Source organism: Aricia agestis, chromosome 16, assembly GCF_905147365.1.
Source record: "Aricia agestis chromosome 16, ilAriAges1.1, whole genome shotgun sequence".
NCBI lineage: Eukaryota > Metazoa > Arthropoda > Insecta > Lepidoptera > Lycaenidae > Aricia > Aricia agestis.
The window spans coordinates 12,381,146-12,404,384 of record NC_056421.1 but is presented as its reverse complement, the minus strand read 5'-3'; the positions used below and the strand labels follow the sequence as shown (position 1 = coordinate 12,404,384).

At 36.7% G+C, this 23,239-nt stretch overlaps 1 protein-coding gene across 1 annotated transcript in view; it reads right to left on the bottom strand.

Moving 5' to 3' along the window:
• LOC121734629 (ammonium transporter Rh type B) overlaps positions 1-22,768 on the bottom strand; it is a 65,347-nt gene extending 42,579 nt beyond the window's left edge. The window contains exons 1-2 of the mRNA XM_042125219.1: positions 22,711-22,768; positions 8,917-9,065 (exon numbers count right to left, since the gene is read on the bottom strand). Of these exons, the coding sequence (XP_041981153.1) occupies positions 8,917-9,058 (142 nt within the window). The 5' untranslated portion in view covers positions 9,059-9,065; positions 22,711-22,768. The remainder of the gene's footprint in view (positions 1-8,916; positions 9,066-22,710) is intronic.
• Positions 22,769-23,239: the final 471 nt, after the last annotated feature.

Here is a 23,239-nt window from a genome sequence, read left to right as displayed (position 1 = left end):
CAACTTACGACATTCTTATACTTACGTCAAAGTTTATTTAGACTTTATAAGCAATCTTGCACCCTTGAACAATCTTAAGGCTGCGTTTCCACCAGATATGTGTTGCGAGGGATGCGTTTTTGAGAACCAATAGAATCGCTTCATTGACATGACCTTACCATGACATCGCTCAGCGCGACGATGCTATTAGATCTTAAAAACACATTCCTGTAGCCCTAGCACGGCCACCAGTAGAAATGGGAAAATATAGACAAACTGTGGACATAAACTAAAGGTGCCGTTCCGATCTTTAACGCGGCCAACCGCGACTGACAAAAATTCAATTAAAATGCCACTTTATGACAAACTATAGTATATGTCATAGATTAGGATAGATGTCATAGAGTAGGATATTATTTGAATTTTTAGGACTATAGTCTGTCATAAAGTGGCATTTTAATTGAATTTTTGGGAACGAAAAAAGATCGGAACGCTTAATTAAGTTTATCTCTACAGTTTGTCCATACTTTCGCAGTTCTACTGGTGGCCGTGTTAGGGCTACTGGTGGAAATACGCATCTCTGGTGGAAACGTAGCCTAAGTGTGCGCTTCAGGTAAGTCTGAGACTCGCTCAGCAAAACAAAACTTGCCGGATCAGCTAGTTATTCCATAACTAGATGACACCTGCAACTACGTTTCGCCAAAATTCGTTCATCGCGCGAAAAAAACATATTTTTCCGGGATAAAAAGTATCTTATATCCTTTCCCGGGATTCAAAGTATCTGAATACCAAATTTTATGCGTGGGAGAGCCATGCTTCGGCACAAATGGGCCGGCTCGACCGGAGAAATACCACGTTCTCACAGAAAACCGGCGTGAAACAGCACTTGCGCTGTGTTTCGCCGAGTGAGTCAGTTTAACGGAGGCTCAATTCCCTTCCCTATCCGCCCCTATTCCCTTCCCTTCCCTTCCCATCCCTACCCTTCCCTATTACCCTATTCCCTCTTAAAAGGCCGGCAACGCACCTGCAGCTCTTCTGATGCTGCGAGTGTCCATGGGCGACGGAAGTTGCTTTCCATCAGGTGACCCGTTTGCTCGTTTGCCCCCTTCTTTCATAAAAAAAAAATCAGCAAAATCTGTTACCTACCTTGTTTGGGCGCGGTCCGTGGCCTAATGGGTAGACCTTTGGTTCGCACTCGTAGATGGTGCAGGTTCGATCCCGGGTGGAGGCGTCATGTATCAATGAGACATTTTCTGATCTCAAGTACATAATACGGACGCCCTTACGGTGAAGGAAAACATCGTGAGGAAACCCGCACACAGTTGGTCCCAGACGTATTGACTAGTTCTTTCCACTGGACTAGGCCGACTATGTTGCGAGAATGTCGTATGTGCTTGGGCAACCATACGGACATTTAAATCTTGTCCCAGGTACTACAGTATTTGAGGAGTGGTTACTTCGCTCTGAAAATACTGTATAAATCATCCACTACGGATGCAAAGGCCTAGTTTTGGGCGCGGTATAGAGGCGACTGATAGACAATCTGTCAGTTGCCTGGAAAGATACACAGACAGACACATAATATTTGTATCAATATGGATAATAAGTATATGCAGTTTTGTCTCGGTGTTCGATGGATTTATCTCGTGAGTACTTTTGACCCGGTTCCGGGACCGCCATTGCAAAAGTGCACTCCGTCTTGGCGCATTTCAATTAAACGCGAGCATTATTTACTATATGTGTGCACGCTGATGAGCGGCGCGGATGCGATGGCCGAGATACAAAAGTATTTTTTACGATTTCTGTGAGTTCAAAAGAAATTGTAATGATTTTGACAGCATTCTATAATATATTTGTATCCTTTGGTGTTAAATAATTAACTTATTATTAATTTTGAATGGGAACTATTTGCGGCTCTCCATTGCTTGTGCATGTTTAGCCGATTTTAATGTGGTATGGATTTATTTTGACAACAGTCAAACTGTAAAACATTAAAATACCCGGAAAACCTTTTTCCGAACGGTAAATTATGTTTAAGCTTTATTATCGTGATAAAAATAAATCTATACTTAAGTTATTCAACTGTTAATCTAATTCTTAAGGGATCAGCTACCGTCTTTCCCTAAGGTAATGTTCAAAATGTACTGTAATGGCAATGTCAACAATGTTATTAGCGATATTATAATTATTATGTTTATGATTTTATCTATCTCTCTCCGCTCCGCGTATGAGCGTGGTACCGGTTTATAATATGTTGAAAACCAATCAGGGTGCCATCTCCACAGCCATACGCTGACGACACTTGGTCCTTGTGGAAATAATTCAAATATATACTCAACACTCATAATATTAAGTATTATACATAGCTGAAGGTTTTTTTTTAAATATAAAATCAGTGGACAAACGACTAAACGGGTCACTTAATGGAAATCAACTACCGTTTCCCATGGATACTCGTAACTTCAGATGGGGTAGAGAATACACTCTCTTCTTAAAGGTTTGTTTAAAAAGAGTGAATATTGGTCCGGAAATACTGCTGGCGACAGTTCGTTGTCGCGTGCGTCTCTACTGAGATATAAACTCCTGCGATAAACCCCTGTCTAGAAACTGAAGACTGAAGGTTTATCTGGCCGCGTATACACGGTATCCATATTCGTTTTCCTAATGTGGAGTTACGATTTGGAATCCTGGAAGACTAGCGGAAACGTACCTTTTTTTTCGCGCGAACGCGCCTGCTTGCACTTGAAACGTACGCGCGGAATTCGTTCCGTTCGGAAATAAGCAAACGTAGACGCCATCTAATGTATTTCTACTGATTTCTAAATACGAAACACGTATTCGGAAATCGACATTATCTCATCTTTATGTCATCTTTACATCATCGTGGAATAACGCACCAGAGAATTAGAACATGCAATTAAAAGCATCATATTACATGGATTACTTTAACGCGCTTAATAATTTTAACACATTCGTCCTTATATGTCAGGACAGATCTTGATAATTCATTTGAAGTGCTCTGTGACTGTAGTAGTGTTAAATTACAAGTGTGGAGACAAATTGAGTCTAAAATCTAAATAATCTTAAAAGCAAAACACTCAGTCGTATGAGACCTTGTTTTAGTTTCAATAATACATAAACTATACTAATATTTATAATAAATGCGAAAGTGTGTATGTCTATCTGTTACCTCCTCACGCCCAAATCATTGAACCGATTCTGCTAAAACGTATGGAAATACTTTGAGTCCCAGGAAAGGACATAAGTAGGATACTTTTTATCCCGGAAAAATGTTAAGATCCCGCACGATTTGGCGCAAGGTTACTAATAAAACTTACGCAGCATAATATAACTATTCAGTGTTCGTGGTTTGCTATCTTTATCTGTGATGAGATGTACCTAATAAGTCATACAAAGACATATAAAATTATGAAGTTACTTCTCTCTAGTCTCTAATGTAAGTATACATTTTTTAAATACGAAAGGTAGTATTTCTATAAATGTAAAATGCTTGAGTCTCTCTCTCTCTTTACGTTTAAGCCCGGCCACACATCCGAAATTCTGATCAGAAAAATTGGAACGCCTCGCCCCGCTAATACATTTTGACACGTCAGAATTCTGCTAATATGTAGGGTCTAAAACAAAATGTATGAACAGAGTGCGTTTCGGCGGGGCATCCAAATTTTTCTGATCAGAAATTTCGGATAATGTGCGGCCGGGCTTAAACGCAAAGAGAATGAGAGAGAAAGAGAGACTCAAGCATTTTACATTTATAGCCGGGCTAAGCCGCTGAATCAATTTCCAAGAAATTTCATATTGTGATACTTTGAGTTTCCAAAAAGGAATTAATAGAATATTTAGTTGCGGAGTAATAAGGGATTTTCGTGTGATAAACGGATTTCAAAACTGTCATATTTACATTACATAATTATAACATAGGATAGTTTTACACTAGAAAAATTTACAATGATTTTCGGTATGGAAAATAGTAGTAGTTTGAAAAACATTATGCCCTTTTATAATTCCGGACGTCACGTATCGTGGACGCCGACTTCCACAGTAAAACGTTGGGTACGTTAAATGCCCTTTTGATTTTACGCACCGCGGACGTTTTGTGTGGTTCAGAAGAGTGTAGACGTCGTGATGTCCTCTAACGTGCACGTTAAAAAATTATCCTTGACGGAAATTTATAAACGTCTTCATATATTTCCATATTTCCATACATTTTACTTCCCTATGTTATTGTTTTACCGCGGACGTCCACGATATTACCGCCACGTTCAAAATTATAAAAGCGCACAATAGTATCAATTAATAATTATGCAAAATGCATCTATATTATGTTACGTCCATTTCCCGCTTAATTAAATAAAAATTTGGTGTTCAGATACTTAAGAGGGCGACTAACCCAAAAAATCAAACATCGTCCTTCTCTCTTCACACTCACGCCCGGCTTTCATATGCCAGGTGAAAAAGGACGACGCGGATTCATCGCCAAATTAGTTTTTTCTCAATAACTCGATATATATACAACATTTTAAAAATCCGCTAGGTCGATCTCTCAATGATAGAATATTATACAATGTGTTAAAATATTAATTTAGTTCAATGCACGGTTATGGCAATAAATGAAAAATTCGTGAAAATTAGATGCATCTTTGTGATTTTTTTCTATCGAGATAATTTTAAGATATCGTGTTTTTGCTCAGATCGAATTCTCGGAAATATAATGAAGTATCTAATTTTTGAAAATGAAACAATTCGGGGCTTAAAAATGAATTACAAAATCGACACTTTAGGGTTAGTCGCCCCCTTAAATAACCAAAGAAAGATATTTCGGCAGTTATTATTGTGGTAAAAGGTCATTTCAGCGCGAATTACTGGCAACAAATGTTTTCGTAAATTTGACATCAGATACACCTTCTTGAAAAAATGTTAAAATATTCTGAACGCCTACTCATGAAGATGAGATATTTTTAGAAGTAAATTGATTTGGGATTTGAATTGGATATTTTAATATTATCTTGTAAGCAATAAGGAAAACCATTACATTTAAGATTTTTATCTCGTGGCAACTTTTTAAGTAACATTTTCTTTAGGCAGAATGTATACATATAATGTTATTATGTTAACAATATAATATTATAATCCGAGAAATCATATGAAAAAACAATAATCAAAAACAAGTATCGGTCAAGAGCGAGTTGGACACGATTACAAGGCGTTACGACACCGTAAAACTTTTTTTTCATTTCGTTATTTTATTTGTTGTTATAGGCGCAATATAAATTATATTTCTGTGTCTGGTGACAGACAGTTGGATGGACAGACGGAGAGACTAGAGACTAGACAGAGATGAATAAGGCCATTGCGATACAGAACCTTAACCCGTGCGAGTTTCTTCTTGCGAGCAGGGCTCGGAACCGGTATTTTTTTAACCAGGTTAAAGCGCTCTTTAAGCGGTTTTTGGATTTGTGTCCGCTCGGAGCGAAATCGAGATGCGAGCGGTATTGCTTCTGACATTAACCTGGTTAATTCCTCTCGGAAAGTAACTAGTGCAGTGATATCTTCTTTCCCTTTCTAGTGCACCATCTAATAGCCAATAGGCCATAACTTATTTATTTGTTTTGAATGTGTGGTAAAGTGTTCAGATCAGAATTTAGTTTGCTTGTGATTAAAAAGAATGGGTCGGAAAAAGTCTAATATCATCCATAAGACCATAACTATTTTCAATTCAACAAAAATAAAAATAATATTGTTACGGCACACGGTATACGGACATGTGGTGCCATCTAGCGGCAAACCAGCGAAACTGATCAGGGGACACACTACACATAAATCCCCTACTCGAAACAAGATGGCGCTAGGTGGTACATTCTCGAGCCTCCTAGAAAGAAGAAAGTGGTTAGCAGCGGTTGGATGAGGGCTGCCCAAGATCGGGATGGTTGGCGCTCATTGGGGGAGGCCTACGTTCAGCAGTGGACGGCAATAGGCTGATGATGATGATGAATGTCTACTTTAAGATTATCTTGGTTTGCGGGACCACAAATGGCCGGAAATGTTCGGCACACCACCTTAAAGTTTATTGACTCTGAACTCGTTTTCAATAAAGTTTAGTCAATAAAATTATAATCTAGATTCTAGAATAATAATTTATGTTTTTGTAAAATTACTATTGTTTCATGATGATTTTAACTTTACATTCAACTTCAATCAATACTTTTTTTTAGATAAAATAACTTTTTTTTTAAATACGCAAACCAATTTTTTCCTGACAGGTAAAGAAATTTTCTATTGAATACACTTTAGGCAAACCAGTGCACATGGTGACGGTAAAACATTTTTTGGCAAAGGCCTCCCCCAGGGTCTTCCATTTTTCTCGCTCCTGCGCCACCGTTGGCTAGCCGGGCTGGTATTATGCCTGCAGCTCATCGCGCCATCTCTTTCTTGGCCGGCTACGATTGCGTCGTCCGTCTTCGGGTACCCATTTAGTTGTTAACTTTGCCCAGCGCGGCGGTCGGGGTGCATTCGGCTAACATGGCCAGCCCAATCCCATTTTAGTTTTGCCGTCTTGGCTCCTACATCCTTGATACCTGTTTGGGAGCGCAGTGTGGTGTTTCTTATTTTGTCGACTAGTTTTACTCCAAACATACTGCGCTCCATCGCTCTTTGGCATACCCCGAGTTGGGACTTTTGCAAATCGGTCAATGACCATGTTCACGTACCGTAGGTTAGGACGGGCAAAATACACATGTCGACGAGTCTGCGTTTCAGGGAGATTGGTAAATCTCCCTTCATCAGCGTCTTCATGGACCAGTAGCTCTTCTAGGAGTTTTGGATTCGTCGATCGACTTCCTTCCCTTGTCTCATATCACCGAAGTCGAGCGACCACCACTACTCTCCCTACTACCTACCCAAGTAGGCGGGGCATATCTTTATTTATATAGACTACAGTCATTAATTAAGTTTTGGACCTGTTTATTGTAAGTAAAACATTTATTCACAATTTTTTTTCTTACATTTTTATACGAACTTCCGGCTTTGCAAATCAATCTAAACTATCTATTTTCATCAAAAAAATTCATGCACGCTATGAGGGCACTTTTAAGATTGACAGCTCCCAGACCATGACTTGCACACTATCCTGTTATGTAATCCAGTCTTATAACTACCAAATCTATTTTTTTTTTCTTAACAACCTCACCATAAAAAAGATTTACCTATTCTTAGGGAAATAATATCAATACATTTTCTTACCTCTATATTTTTATTCATATTCATTTCGAAATCTTTCTGTATTTCGATGGAGTGGCGACACAGTAATATTCTTGGGTATCGTTTGAAAATTAACGTCCTGCTTGACTTTAAGGCCCTTCCCCTACGGAGATTCCATAATTTACCGTATTTAGAGCCTTATAAACTCATAAATTGAAAGCTACAAAGCTATAATAAAAATACAGCAATAATCTTCAGTATATCAACATTCCATTCCACGTTTTAAATTTTCTATTTTTGTTTATTAAACTTATGATAAAAGCTTCCAAAGTAAAACCAATTTATTGAAATTCAAGCATAAAACATTCAGCATCTCCGTAGTATTTACAAATGACTTTTATTTGAAACACACGCCAATAGATCGACATTAACATAAACTACATATTTCACGTTTTAATTTTTTAGGTCAATTTTGAACTAAGATAAGTAAAAAAAATAGGGTTTTGGTGCGACCTCGGCAACGCCATGCCTGTCCCACTCGCGCCTTTAGGTATCGAACAGTAAGTACCCCTTTAAAGGGGCAGATCACAAGGGACTCACAAGCAAGCGGTGACGCGCGCGCAACATTTTTTCGTCGCATGTATCTACGTACTGATTTAACCGCTGTGACAGAATCATTATTAATCTGATAAATATGAACAATTGAAAAAAGTCAAAGAAATATTTCAATAAAGTAATTTAAGACTTTAAAATACAAAAAAAGATAAAAAAATACACAAACATAGCAAATAAGCCAATTTGTTACAAACAAACCGCATACTACACATAAATAAACACAAGTTACTATGTTTAAGTTGTAAAAAATTCCTGACTAGCTCCTACACTATAATCGAATATAAAACTATTATAAAATATACGTTGGACTTCTGTTGGTACTACTAATATATATTCTGTGGCAACGCGGCAAATGTATGGTCAAGGTCGTTTGCTCGGGGGACGGCTTTAATCTTAGGAAAGAATAAATTCAACTAAAAAGCTAGTTTTTAAAAGGAATGGGTGAGGATTGTGGTGTGTATGAGTGGGCGGGGAGAGCGATATCGCGAACGGTTCTAACCGGTATTTTGAGCAGTGAGCGATTTTATTTTGCTCTTAGAACAAAACCAGAAATAATTTCGGTCCGTTCAGAGCGGAATCGAAATGAAAACGCTCTTTTGAAAATGTATGGTGCTTCTCACGAACAGGATCGCGACAATTAACCAAGTTTCCGAGCCCTGCTTGCGAGTTTCTTACGCTGGTTCTTCTCGGCGGGGTAGTTCCCGAACCGGTGGTAGGCCTCATGTAGACACGACGTTCTAAAAGAGTTAACTTTGTTAACCTATTTGGAAATAAATATATTTGATTTTGATTAAAAGAATAAGCAAAACTATACGTTTTCCGCATTCGATCCTAATGTGGAGTTTCGATTTGAAATTCCGTGAGACTAGTGCAAACGTTCGTTTTTCTTTACTTTTACTACGTTCGTTTTTCGTTCGAAAAAATCGAACGTGTGCGTCAGTTAATGTATTTTATACTGACTCCATACATTCGTATTTCCGAATACGGAAAACGAATCCGGGAAGTCTTTGCTTATTCTTTAAGTTGGTTTTACCCAAATGCCCTTATTCCTAAGTCGCTGTCTGTCCGTCTGTTAATCCGTCACACTAATACTAAATGGTGACCTACCTGGTTGTATCTGTTCTGGATTCTTTTGGTAATGTGACGCATCATGATACCTCACGAACACGAAGAATAACACCACCAAAACCAGCTGAAACAGCATCAGCGGGAAGAACTTCATCTTCTTCGAGTTCATGCTTAGCACCATCTTCTCCCTGAAACAAGCATCAAAATAACCTGACTGTAAATCAGATAAATTACTTAAAAAAATACACACTCTGTGTATATTTTGTCTGTCAAGACACTTTTCCAATGTGCCAGACAAATACAAAACCTCGTTAAAGTAAAATCCATACTAATATTATAAATGCAAAGGTGTGTCCGTCTCTCTCTCTGTATGTCTGTCTGTCTAGTATGGTATAAACTGTGTTTATGGTACGGGAGCCCTAGAATTTTACCCCATTTTAGGACCATCAAGTAAAAGTATGAAATCCTTTCTATTTCTGTTAGCTACTGCTTACTACTGCTTAGCGCAAATAAAAATGTTGTTTGTCTTATCAAAATTAATTAATTTATTTTATTTATTATTTATTTTAAGAAATTGTTGATACGAAACTACTGATATCATATTTATTAAAATCGCTTCAATAGTTTAGGCATAACGATGGGACTAACATACAAACATGAATGAGAACTCTTAATTTTAATGACACCGAAATCGGTAAATAAAACTGTTATAAGGAGACAATATGTAGGGAATCTTAGAGATAAGAAACAATTCGGTCCACACATTTTCGACTTTGAGTGAGACCTAAACATTTCAATCAATTTTTATTTAGGCTGGCCGCATAGTACGCACATTTTTTCCGAACGGAACGATTTTTGCACGTGCTTTTCGAATGCAAGATGAAAATCGAACGTGGGCGCTAGTCTCATAGAATTCCAAATCGAAATTCTGCATTAGGAAATCAAGCATGGAAAAGTATGTATGCGGCCAGCCTAAAAGATAATATAGCCCACAGCTAATATAATATTTATCTTAGGACGAAAATCTGTGGATGGCTGACTTTGGATGTCAATCGCAAAGTATTGGAATCTCAATTCTATGACGGTCCCGCCAATATGAAATAGGGAGAATTTAAGAGGATTCCACACCTCCATTTTTTCCATACAAACGTTGTCCCCTGTTTCCTCCCTGGATAATGCTAGTAGAGTTATAATTTTTTTCCTGAATATCTACGGCCACTAATACAATGTCCCTATGTTTTCTTTTTTTTCATAATTTAATTATTAAATAAGATATGAACGTTCAAAAACCCAAAAAAATGGCCAGATTTTCCACTGTGTTCAAACGTCCAGAAAACAGATTTGGATAGATTATACAAAAAAAGCAAAACATAGGAACACAGCTCAAGCCTTTTTTTAATCTTTAATGAAAAAAGTACTTAAATCGGTTAAGTTTTGGAGAAGGAATCAGGGGACAACGAATCGTTGATTTTCTGGATTTTCTGCAGTTGTCTCTATCGCGTTCTGCGGTATAGGCTTGAGGTAAGGGAGACAGCTATAGATATTACACGTACTTTTTTTTCATTTCTCTAGCCGCTGTGGTATCCTCTTAATTCCATTGTATGCCTCCTCTAATAAATACGCTTCTTTTATAAAAAAAGAAGCGTATTTATTAGAGGTTGCCCGCTTCTTCGTTCATTCATAGTACTATATGAAGAACCATACGTTTTGCACATTAAAAACTGACATTAAAAATACACTAAATTGTTAAAATAAGTTCAAATACCTACACTAAATTGTTAAAATAAGTTAAAATAGTTGTGAGGGGGGGCCTGGGGCACCAATATACAGGCTTCGGCTTAGTTTGGGCTCCAAGTCTCCCTGTAATTTTTGGGAGAAAATAAATAAATTATTATTATTATTATTATTATAATATTACTAACGGTCAATTCAGACGCGACGCGTAGCTATGCATTTCTAAATTTGTATTGAATTGACAGTATTTATTAGCCCACTTCAAAAAATGGAGGAGACGTATGTATGTAATATTTGTAGAACTGCCCTTTTCATACATGTTAATCTACATCAGCGTCTGAACAAATGTGCCGAATTTCAAAAGTTCAAAAGTGTATGTATGCATGTATGCATGTATGTTTTTATGTTTGTGTTCGCATATCTCCGGAACTACAAGTCCTATTTGAATAATTCTTTTTTTATTGTACTAGGTATAGTTCAACTTAGGGAATACTGTAAGTTTCATCAAAATCGGTTCAGTAGTTTTCGATATAGGGAATTTTAATTCTTGATTACGTACAATTTTCAAGTCGGTTTTATCTTTTTAAAATACTATTATTTGATCACAGTGCAAGTCTTTTGAATCTGTTTTATCGCTGATTTAAAAACTGGCGGATATCAAAATATTTATTGTATCCTAGTTTTTAAAAATCTTTTAAATGGTTTATACATTCGTGGCAGACTGAACAGCAAAAAATTTCATCGAATTCACGCTGGAAAAGCAGTGCTCTCAAACAAATAATAAGTTTAGAAAACTATAACTCGTATACATACAACAAAAAACACCTGTGTCACCTATGTCACTAATAATATTATAATCTATTGACACCTTATTTGTTAAGCCCCCAGTAAATAATGCACTGTAAACCACGAGTACTTGGTGTTAAACACAATGGCACATGGCTCATTACTGCCTGGCAAACCACTGGCCATCGTCCGCCATCATACACCGTTACCCCGTCTACAAAATAACAATGGCTTGTAGTAGGCCAGTATGGACTTTTGTGAACAGACACCTTTAGAAACAGTTGTTTAGTTATGAGAGCATATAGGTACAAATATTGCCAAAATTCATCATCATCAAACACCACCGTAGTCGGGTCAAAAAACTGTTTTAGTGTTTGAATTTAAGTTATTAGGGAAGATGCGATATTTTTATTTTTGTGTTTATATTAAAGAACTCCATGTAGAATAGACCATAAGTATATTAAAAAAATTAAAACACTGGAATTTACTGCAAAAATGCTGTTTAAAATTGTCAATTTAAATTTTGGCGCCAAAACGGATCTATAGTCGTATGACGTCACTTGACAATAATTATTGATAATGGCCCCACCTGATCGTACCTCTCAAAAAGTTGTCATGCCTCGCGTTCCATTTAGCGTTAAAAATGATCAAAATGCTCAAAATTGAGGCATTTTGATCGTTTTTAACGTTAAATGGAACGCGGGGATAGCATGTGTGACGTGACTGAACGCTGATTGGTGTTTTGAAATCCGTTCCGTTTCAAGTTACTTTTAATTCGTAATTTTTGTATAAAAAACCATATTTAATAAAATATTAACCTTGCAGTGGCCCTTCTTTTATATTTTTTTAACGTTTTAATAGCAAAATGTTCATAAAATTATATTTCCATGTTCCCTATTAACAATCGTCACAATTTATCATTCGATACGACAAAACTTCGGTACAATTTAACATTCGTTACAAGTTTCACACAATCGGTACCAGGAAGACAGAAATATGAGAGCGAGTTTGTCATGTCAAACCAATCGGCTGACTGACGACTAATCCGGATGGAGTGATCTGTCACTGACTGATTCGAAGGTATTTGTCAGCAACCTGAGCACCACTTAATCAGCCGAGGGTTTCACTTACCGTATAGAAAAGTTTTTTTATAAGACCCTTTGGGTCGGATATGGGCCACCGCACACAAAACGTCGCCACAGGCATATTGTAATAAAAGATGGCGCCCGCAACTCCGTTGCGACAAAATTCGTTTATCACGTGAGAACCGTACATTTTTCCAGGATAAAAAGTATCCTTTGTCCTTTACCGGAACTAAAAGTATCTCTATACCAAGCAGCCAAAACGGTTCAGCAGCTTAAGCTTGTTGAGGTTACAGACGCACAAACACACTTCGTATTGATATTAGTATCGACAGTTACATTTTGTAAAGCAAGAGTTTGTTTGTTTGGGCCATAAAGTTAATGTTATACTTATATATTAACTTTATGGTTTGGACACGCTAATCTCACGAACGAATTAGACGAATTTTCATCTAATTTGGCACAGATATCACAGATACACAGTTGAAATAGGTGTAAGTAAATGGAAATAAAATTATGCACCAGTTATCTGCCTTAAAATTATTAATCACCACGAAAAATTGCGCCATAATCAATCAATCTGCTGTCCAAAATCGATCGGGATTCTTTATAATGTTTGAGTAATTAAAATAAAAGTTTGCTCTTTGTTCGAAGGGTGAACAGATAGATTGAGTAAGCAACTTTGAAGAATGAAAAAATATTTTCCAATTTTGCCACCTAAGGACCCGAGTAATATTTTAATTGGTATTAATAAATTTTATCGTTTAATCAGATGTGTCCAGGTAAATAAGTAATTACGTATGTTTTATTATTTGTAAACTAGATGACGCCCGCATCTCCGTTGCGCCAAAATTTGTTGTTGTTGTTTGATAAAAATCCTATGTCCTTTCCCGGGACTCAAACTATCTCCATACCAAATTACAGCAACATCGGTTCAGCGGTTTGAGCGTGAACAAGTAACAGAAAAACAACAAGTAAAAAAAAGACGGGTTGCACTCCGGGAGTGCCGACAGTGAAAACATGATTATTAACGTTGTGCATTATTTTTTTAGCCCATTTTTTATGAAAATAGATTTAAAAAAAATCGATTTTTTTAATTAATCGTAACCCAATTACAATCGATTAAAATTTAACCCGTTTTTTATGAAAATCGATTTTTAAAAAAATCGATTTTTTTAATTAATCGAAAGTCGAAATCCTTACAATTTTTTTAACCCATTTTTTATAAAAATCGATTTGAAAAAAATCTATTTTTTTAATTAATCGAGACCCTTACAATCGATTAGATTTTTAACCCATTTTTTTTTTAAATCGATTTTTTTAATTAATCGAAACCCTTACAATCGATTAAAAAATATCGACAATCGAAAAAAACAATCGATTGTTCGATTAATCGATTTCGATGTTACAACACTACTCCCCAACCGTCTTACGGTTTTTCGATCAGCACGAGAATCTGACGCGAGTTTCACAGTTTTTACCCATCCCACATAAGTGCTCAACGCCGCTAAAGAAGTTTTCACTTCAAAAAATAAATATATTTACAGCCGAACATATTATTATAACCTCCTCCTTTTTGCAAGTCGGTTAAAAAACAGATAGACATACTTTCACATTTATGATACTACTAACAAAAATATTAAGAAGGTCAATTTAATATTTTTCCTTTTCTGATATAATTAAGAAAAGAAAGTTTATGAACAATGACACATCGCTGTAAACGTACGATTAGCTATGTGCTTCAATTTTCGTCATCTTCTTTCGTTCAAATTTCGTTTTGGCGCATTCAATAATTGAATGCGTCAACGAACGCAACGCCAACTGTCATATTCGATAATAAAGCGAAAGTTTTGAATACGGTCAGAGGGCATGCGTCGCGGGCATGCCTCACGTGCGCTGTTGACTGCGCCATAACGCATACCCTTGACGAACAGAAAAAGGCACAGCCATTAACTTAAAGCCCTTAAGGGGCCTCTTTCACCATTTTCTGATAAAGTGCCGAATAGGCTATTCACATCTTTTTTTATAGTTTCTCCATACTTGATCTGTCAAGTTAATTGGTGGATAGCCTATTCGGCACTTATCAGGAGTGGTGAAATAGGCCCTTAGTAACAAAATGACCCGGATCCTCCCTGGATACCCACAAACACTTAAATACCAAAATCAGCCAAATCGGTTTCGCCATTCTCGAGTTTTAGCGATAAAAAACATTTTTTTTTGCTATGGATAGTACAATATCTATGTGCAATGTCTTTTGCCAGTTTATTATTTAATTGTACCGTTTTTGTCCTCAAATCCTTTTATACTGGCTCCAGCTAAATCCTACTGCAGTATCGTATAAAATACTTTAAACGAAAGACAAAGTGAACATAGATTAAATAACGTTTTGCTCAACCGCGCCCGGCAGGACTAACTGTTCGAAAACTATTTGAGTTAAACTGTATTACGGAGTTAGGCTTGGTACATACGGGTGGCTTGCGAGTTGCGATCGCAGCTGTTTGCCCGCGACAGCTAACATGCTGTCGCGCGACTTTTTTTAGTCATAAAACTCACCACACACGTAACTTTTACCAAAATCTACTGTTTCAATAACATTTCTATTTAATTTTTAAAACTAGAAGAATCAAATTCGACAGAATATATTTTCTGTTCCATTTCTTCATAATTATTACTGCTTGTTATTGATATTTTTTTGTATTCAATAAAATAAATTGTATTTGAAAAGAAATATATGTAACGATGTATAACAAAACCTGGATTACTATTGTCCATGGGCGACGGTAGTTGCTTTCCATCAGGTGACCCGTTTGCTCGTTTACCCCCTTATTTCATAAAAATAAAAAACTTGGCGGTCGCGTTACTGCGATCTCATGCAGACTGTCTGCACCAAGTTTTAGTCTAGGTTCTATTAAAATCAAATGCAAACTGCGCCCGAAGTGGGGCACGATCTTGTATCTTCAATTTTAAAGTTGAGCAAGTAATAAATAATTGGAATCAGATGAGATTCTTCAGAGCCGAGGATGCTAATTGAATAAAAATTTTGCTATCTTAAATGGAATGAAAGTTAAGTCGAAAGGAACTTGAGGTATTTTAATGATACATTTAGGTACGCGATTTATTTTATTGTGACTTTACATCACTACAGCTTACTTTTAAGACCAACGGATGGCTTTTTTGTCTCAACCCTATTATGACGATCCCATCATTAATAAAATCACTCTGAATGTTATAGTAGTCAAATCACGCCCTTTTATGGTGTCGTATTTAGGTACGCTGGCCCATTAATCGGGAAACATGAGTCTACCTACTTACACTATAGCATAATTTTTAAAATAAAAATAAAATTATATCTGTAATTATATCTACTAAAATTATATCAAGAAAATTGATTGGTGAGATAGTGAAAATACGTAATTTAGACGGGTTATGTCAAGTCAATGTTTTTTGCGCTAGGTTTGACCATAACCCGACTAAGAGGTCCGCCGTCTATGAATCTGCAGTCTCACCTACGAAACTGATACGATTTTAATTTATGAGTCAGATTAGTTTCAAATTGAGCCGCAGCACGATCGTGCGCTAGTATAGGTGTCAGAAGTGGGAAAGGCCATTGAGTTCGAATTAGTTCCAAATTTAGCCGCAGCACGATCGTGCGCTAGTATAGCTGTCAGAAGTGGGAAAAGCCGTTAAGGTCGAATTAGTTCCGAATTGAGCCGCAGCACGATCGTGCGCTAGTACAGGTGTCAAAAGTGGGAAAAGCCGTTGAGTTCGAATTAGTTCCGCATTGAGCCGCAGCACGATCGTGCGCTAGTATATTATATGTCAGAATTAGCAAAAGCTTTGAGATCGAGCTGATTCGATTCTCGTTTCGATTCTGCATCTGTCGGTAGCAAGGCAGTTGCAGTTGCAGTTGTTATGATTCGTTTCATGTCGCGGGAATTTAGGTCAGTTCTATTTATAAATGGTTTAGTTTATTTGACCTCCGCTTTCGCTATGAGACAAACAAGGAATTTTAATACACAAACAAAATAGCAGACAGATTTTTTAGGTATCTGGTAAATATAATAGTTAAAAAACTTTCGATCTCTCCTTAAAGATATATTCATCAAAATCGGTTGAACCACTAAAGGGGAATAGACACACAGTTGGATACGCATTCATAGTATTTGATTATAGTTAAATCTTTCGATCACGTCAACTAAATACCGATCAAGTGGTACAGCGGTATACGCTTGAAGGTTTAACAGACAAGCAAAGCAAGCTTTATAGTAAGAATATAGGAGTTACAAGTCGTACAAATGAAGTAGTAACGAGTTACAAATTTTAACTTCGGTGTCTAATAACACGAAAGTCGCAAATCAACAGACGACAAGCGAGAGATGGCTGAAAAGAGCTAACAAGCAAGATTATCCCCGAGACGGGAGTCAAATGTTGGAGAGTTTGTTCACCGCCGCCGTCAACGGGACGACACAGAGAACCAGATGACAGCGCCGCGGCGCCGGTTATAGTCGGAGGTTACACGTTCAGTTTGTCATCATGTCATCAAACTGGTAAAGATTGACGCGAAACCGAACGTGTAACCCATTGATTGACGAACTGATCATTTTTTATTATGTACTTTTTAGCCATCAATGGCGTCAATCTCAGATTAATGGACTGAACTGATGCCAGATTGAGCGTGTAACCTACGACATACGGCTTGATACATAATATTGTAATTTACTACTAGATGACGCGCGGAACTCCGTTGCACCAAATTTTTTAATCGCGCGGACACCTTTTCTTTTTCTAGGATAAAAAGGATCCTATGTTATTTCCCGGGACTCAAAGTATCTCTATATCAAATTTCATCAAAATCGGTTCAGCGGTTGGGGCGTGAAGAGGTAACAGACACACAGGCAGACACACTTTCGCATTTATAATATTAGTATGGATTTTTTTCGGGAGATGAAAATAGGCATTTATTTTAATGACTTGCTTAGATAGCACATGCAGTTAAAATAGAGTTTTTGAAGAAAAAAACATCTATATATATAAAACTCAAAGGTGACTGACTGATTGACATAGTGATCTATCAACGCACAGCCCAAACCACTGGACGGATCGGGCTGAAATTTGGCATGCAGGTAGATGTTATGACGCAGGCATCCGATAAGAAAGGATTTTGATAAATTCCAACCCCAAGGGTTCAAATAGGGGATGAAAGTTTGTATATAATAATACTTCTAAACGCGAGCGAAGCCGCGGGCAAAAGCTCGTTGAAGTATATTTTGTTTATTATATTGTTTTTGTTGTTTATACACATTGCTTATTTCCCTTATCCCGGTGACCGCAAATTCGTGCTGAGTATGTCAACTATACACCTTTATTTTTCCTGTTTGTGTTTATCTAGCGTTTTGTTTATGTGACATACATTTGGGTGTAACCTAATTAAAGATAGAACAATATATCTAACTTAATTTAGATAAAATTTCAATAGGATTTTAGATCAAAAGTTTATAGGAATGAGCATAATAATATTATATCATAATTGCCTACGCGTTTATCTATCTAACGCTGTTTTCTTGGGTTCGGAACACTTCAGTTTCACAAATTTTAAACTCAGTCTACCGTACTCATGATAATAGTACGGTAGACTGAGTTTAAATTTTATTTTAAAGGAGATCGCAGACGGCACACTTTTTGTGTGATCGAGTATTTAAGTCTGCACGGCGGCGCCAGAGTAGACAGAATGATAGAGTATGCCGACTTAGAACTGATGTTGAAATTTTTAAATTTGACGTATTATGACGAAAATCGTTACTAGGGTTGTTAACTTGTTACCTACGAATTTAAAAATATGTCATATTCGATGGATGTGTTCCTCTTTGTTTTTAACCGGTGGTAGGCATCATGTAGGACTTTCTGAAAACATTTATTTTAAATTTATTCAGAAATAAAACAATTTTGATTTTGATTTTGGTCGTATTGTTGTTTGTGTTTTGGCATATGCGATTAAAATTGTCAGAATCCAATTTTGATATCTTTATTTTAAATATTTAAAAATAAATTATATCAGCCAGCGCGAGACACAATCCATTCATAATCCTAGTGAAACCCGACGAATTTGACAGATATTGAAACCTGTCCGTTTCTTTGCAGTCGAACTACTGGTAGTTATGTCTATTGTGGCCGCGCCATGCCGACTGTATGTGCGCCGCAGACTCGATCACACAAAAAGTGTGCCGTCTGCGATCTCCTCCCTAAGTATGTTAAACTAGATACCGCCGGCAACTCCGTTGCGCCAAAACTCCTTTATCGCGCGGGAACCGTAAATTTTCCAAGATAAAACGTATCCTATGTCCTTTCTCGGGACTCAAAGTATATTTATACGTGGGAGAGCCATGCTTCGACACGAATGGGCCGGCTCGACTGGAGAAATACCACGTTCGCAGAGAAAACCGGCGTGACACAGCGCTTGCGCTGTGTTTCGTCGAGTGAGTGCGTTTACTGGAGGCCCGATCCCCACCACTATTCTCTTCCCTACCCTCCCCTATTCCCTTCCCTTCCCTTCCCTACCCTCCCCTACCCTATTCCCTCTTAAAAGGTCGGCAACGCACCTGCGCGCTTCTGATGCTGCGAGTGTCCATGGGCGACGGAAGTTGCTTTCCATCAGGTGACCCGTTTGCTCGTTTGCCCCCTTATATCATAAACAAAGTATCTCCCTGCCAAATTTTTTTATATACTTACAGGGTGTAACAAAAATAAGTGATAATATTTTAGGGTGTGTACGTGTTCCTTGTACAGAGTTCACTGTAAAAGTAGCAGCGCTGAAAGACCAAATTTTTTTTTCACTTTTGTATGCGGAAACTCGTGACGCTCGGGCCCTTGCCCATACAAAAGTGGAAAAAAATTTGGTCTTTCAGCGCTGCTACTTTCACAGTGAACTCTCTACAAGGAACACGTACACACCCTAAAGTATTATCACTTATTTTTGTAACACACTGTATATGCAATATATAATAAATAATTAATACAAACAAGAGGGGCCAGACTAACTAAGAATAGTCTGGCCCCTCTATAATGTTTACCGAATTAGTGATTCAGAAGCGGTCGGAAAATTCGTTTCTACTCAATAATGTAGAACGGCGAAGGCGCTCATTTCGTAATTTTCTGCATGCGATGTCGAATAAAAACTGTCCCATTTGTTAAAAATTCAAATCCGAATTATGGATGAGTAATTTGATAATCGGTTATTCGAAAATCACTATTCTCCATCTACAGTTTTCAGTTCAGTATCAGTTAAAATTTTATTTTGATAAGGACTTAGGACATAACAGTTAAGTCGTAGGACAGCAATTTGACTATTTTATTAACGTCATACTAATACAATTCAGCATGCTGTTTCACTATCCTATCATTATCATCCAATTACAATATGGCATATCGTTATCGTACCAGCGTCATCCACGCCCTATGACAGTGTCAAAGTGACAATACATCCTTGAATGTCAACAATGTCAATGTCATAACATCCTTGTAGTTATGTACCACTCTCTCTTTTCTATCAATTGCTATCAATTGATAGAAATAAATATCTTTTATCGCAGACTTTAGCGCGGCGACCAAATCAAGAAATTCCATAACAAAAAACCTAACACCTCCGTACCCACTCCGGCGGCGTTTCCGGACTTCGGCGCAGTGTTTGTGTGCGTGCGACTAGACGTATGTGAATTATAACTGCATAAGCTGATAAAAATGCTTTGCAATGCCGCGGCAGTTCTCGAGTGCTACACTTATTTTTAATAGTTTGTATCTTCGTGACTTACATCATAATATAATAATATCGCAGAGCAAAACCACATAACTACTTGGTGGTTTTAGCAATGACATGTGAATAAGATTAGTAGTACTGACATAATGTGTTTACTATTTTCAATTTTAAAAATTACTCTTTGCTGGGATTAGGATTATCATTAACAGACATGAAAAAGAAAACATATAGGGACGAATTGAGAAACTTTCTCCTTTTTTAAATTCGGAGAATAAGTAATACGAACTACAATACGAACTAGTAACTAAATACTCTCTTTATGTGACACTTTTGCAAGATGGGAGTGTTACAGGTCTACCAGAACCTAATGGCAAAAAGTGAGAAATTAAATTGACTCTAGCAATGCCGACTAAGTTCTATGTCAAGGATCTCAGTTCTGAGCTGGTACCGACTTCAAAATAATGAAAATTGGGTGTAAAATTAGTTGAGGTTTAGTCGAATTTTGAAAAAGGCACTAATGAATTTCATACTTTTTAGATCATATTTTGAAGAATATCGTTTTTACCTTGGAAGTCGGTTATTTTTTTTTTGTTAAAAATAATAATATAAGCATAAAATCATCATTCTTTGTTAGAATAATTTTGATACATTTATAGGATTTTCTTTGAACGCCGCACCTTAATATTGTTCTTTGTATTCTCTAGAATATAATTTGTGGAAAATTTAATTTATTTTTCATATAAATTCACTTTTCTAAGAAGTAATTTAACGTGGATTCATGCTGTCAAACATAATAAATTCAGGCTCTAATAAAATTGTCAAATCTAACAAATTTTTCCCAACTTTGACAGCCGGAGACGTAAATAAATAAATACATAGAAGGTTTTCACTATGAGATTATGCAAATGATAAAAAGATTTGTAAGTTCGCTTTGATGATAAATCAATCTGAAATTAATCTGAAGTCTTCACATTTAAATCGCTTTTAATCGATTTGATAAAAAATTGTATGGAGATTCTTTGAGATTATAATATTATGAAGTAATGCCTTGATTACACCTACCGAGTATAGTGGCTAGACAGTGCACTCAGATAATTTTATTCGCCGAGAGCATGCTAAGCCTGTCGAGTGCTCGGCCGAGAGCACTCTCTACTCGGTAGTTGTAATCATAGAATAATAATTAATATTTACTTTTTTGCAGGCCTTTTAAGAGGGAATAGGGTAATAGGGGACGGAAGGGAATAGGGGAGGGTAGGGAACGCAATAGGGGAGGATAGGGAAGGGAAAAGAGATCCCCTACGGATTGGGCCTCCGGTAAACTCACTCACTCGGCGAAACACAGCGCAAGCGCTGTTTCACGCCGGTTTTCTGTGAGCCCGTGGTATTTTTCCATTCGAGCCGGCCCATTCGTGCCGAAGCATGGCTCTCCCACGTTAAAATTTTATTATTGTTTACTTTTTTAATAAGATACCTAATTTGCAACAGGATATAGTTATTAACTGCATTATACTGCTTTAGCTGGTCTATCGAGCTGAATAAAAGTTACAGACATAAAAGCATTCGTAAATCTAAGTACTGGAAATAGCATACCTAAAACCAGCTCAGACCAAACCTCTAGAATGTGCTATTCATCAAAGAAAACGCCAGAGGCGCATACCGGCCCGAATAACTTTGAGATAATTTTAGACTGAACCGCTAAAATGCGAGAAATTAGGGAATGGAGTGGAATATTATTAAGATTAATAAGTCTATGGTTCACGAAAACATTGTATAATTATAATTATTTTTAGCTTGCTGATGATTCGTATCGGAACTTGTGTATTTTGTTTTAAATTTGTTTTAATATATAGTAAATAATATAAAGGAAAAGATGACGTCGCAAATCCGTTGCGCTAAAATTCGTTTATGGCGCGGGAACCGTAAATTTTTCCGGGATAAAAACTATTCTATGTCCTTTTTCGGGACTGAAAGTATATCCAAGCAAAATTTCAGCAAAATCGGTTCAGCGGTTTGAGCGTGAAGAGGTAACAGACAGACAGACACACACATTAGTATGGAATATAGATGGAAGTATGGTAGTACGGATACTACAAGAAGATTGTGGTTTAATAGTGATAAACAATGTTTTTTGCGAAAAAATATCATTTTACACTCATATTGATTGATTTTTAATCGCAAAAGAGCAAAAGACGGGCTAAATAAAAAGAATTTAAAGAATTATTAAAGGAAGAAAATATTAAAACGGTAACTTGTGAACGGTAAAATTGCCTTTCACAAGAAAATTCTTCATGTATTTCAATTTAAAATTAAATTACAATTGGAAAACAAACACTGAACACCTGAGGGTAATTTTGTCGAACATGTAAAACATGAAAATTGTAACAAAATATTTTAATTAATAAAGTGGAATAAGTGCACGAAAAGTGTAGTTTCTATAAGGGGAAAAAATGAAATGTAAAAAAATCTGCGAAAAAAAAATACCTCAGCGGTGCACTGCAGACCAGCTATGATATTCACTAGAAAACACTGAGTGTCACACACTCCGTTTCATTGAAACCGTCAATCAAACTTGCTAGTTGCAGGCCGCGCGCAATATCGACTTTTCAGAAAATACCTGGAAACTAGAGCCGCGTGTATGATCGTTTATAGTCTAGTTTATATTTTCTTTACTTTTTTAGATGATTGGTTTTATTCAACCAAGTAATTAATGGAGTGATTGTGAGGGGCCATCTATGTTATATTTTGCATACCATGTGGATATACAAAATAGGAAGAAAAGCACTATTTACTGGTGATAGACAATATTGAAGTTTTGCAAAATTTAACGTTCGAAAAATTCGGTAATGACTTATTTTTTAAACTCTTTTAGATATTAAGTGCAACAGCGAACACGTATTAAACGTGATTTTAATAATAATAAAAAATATATTATATTTTTCAAGTTATTGAAGAGTTTTCTTAATCATAAAGTGTAATTACGTTCCGTTTTTGTTGTAAGTGAATAATTAAT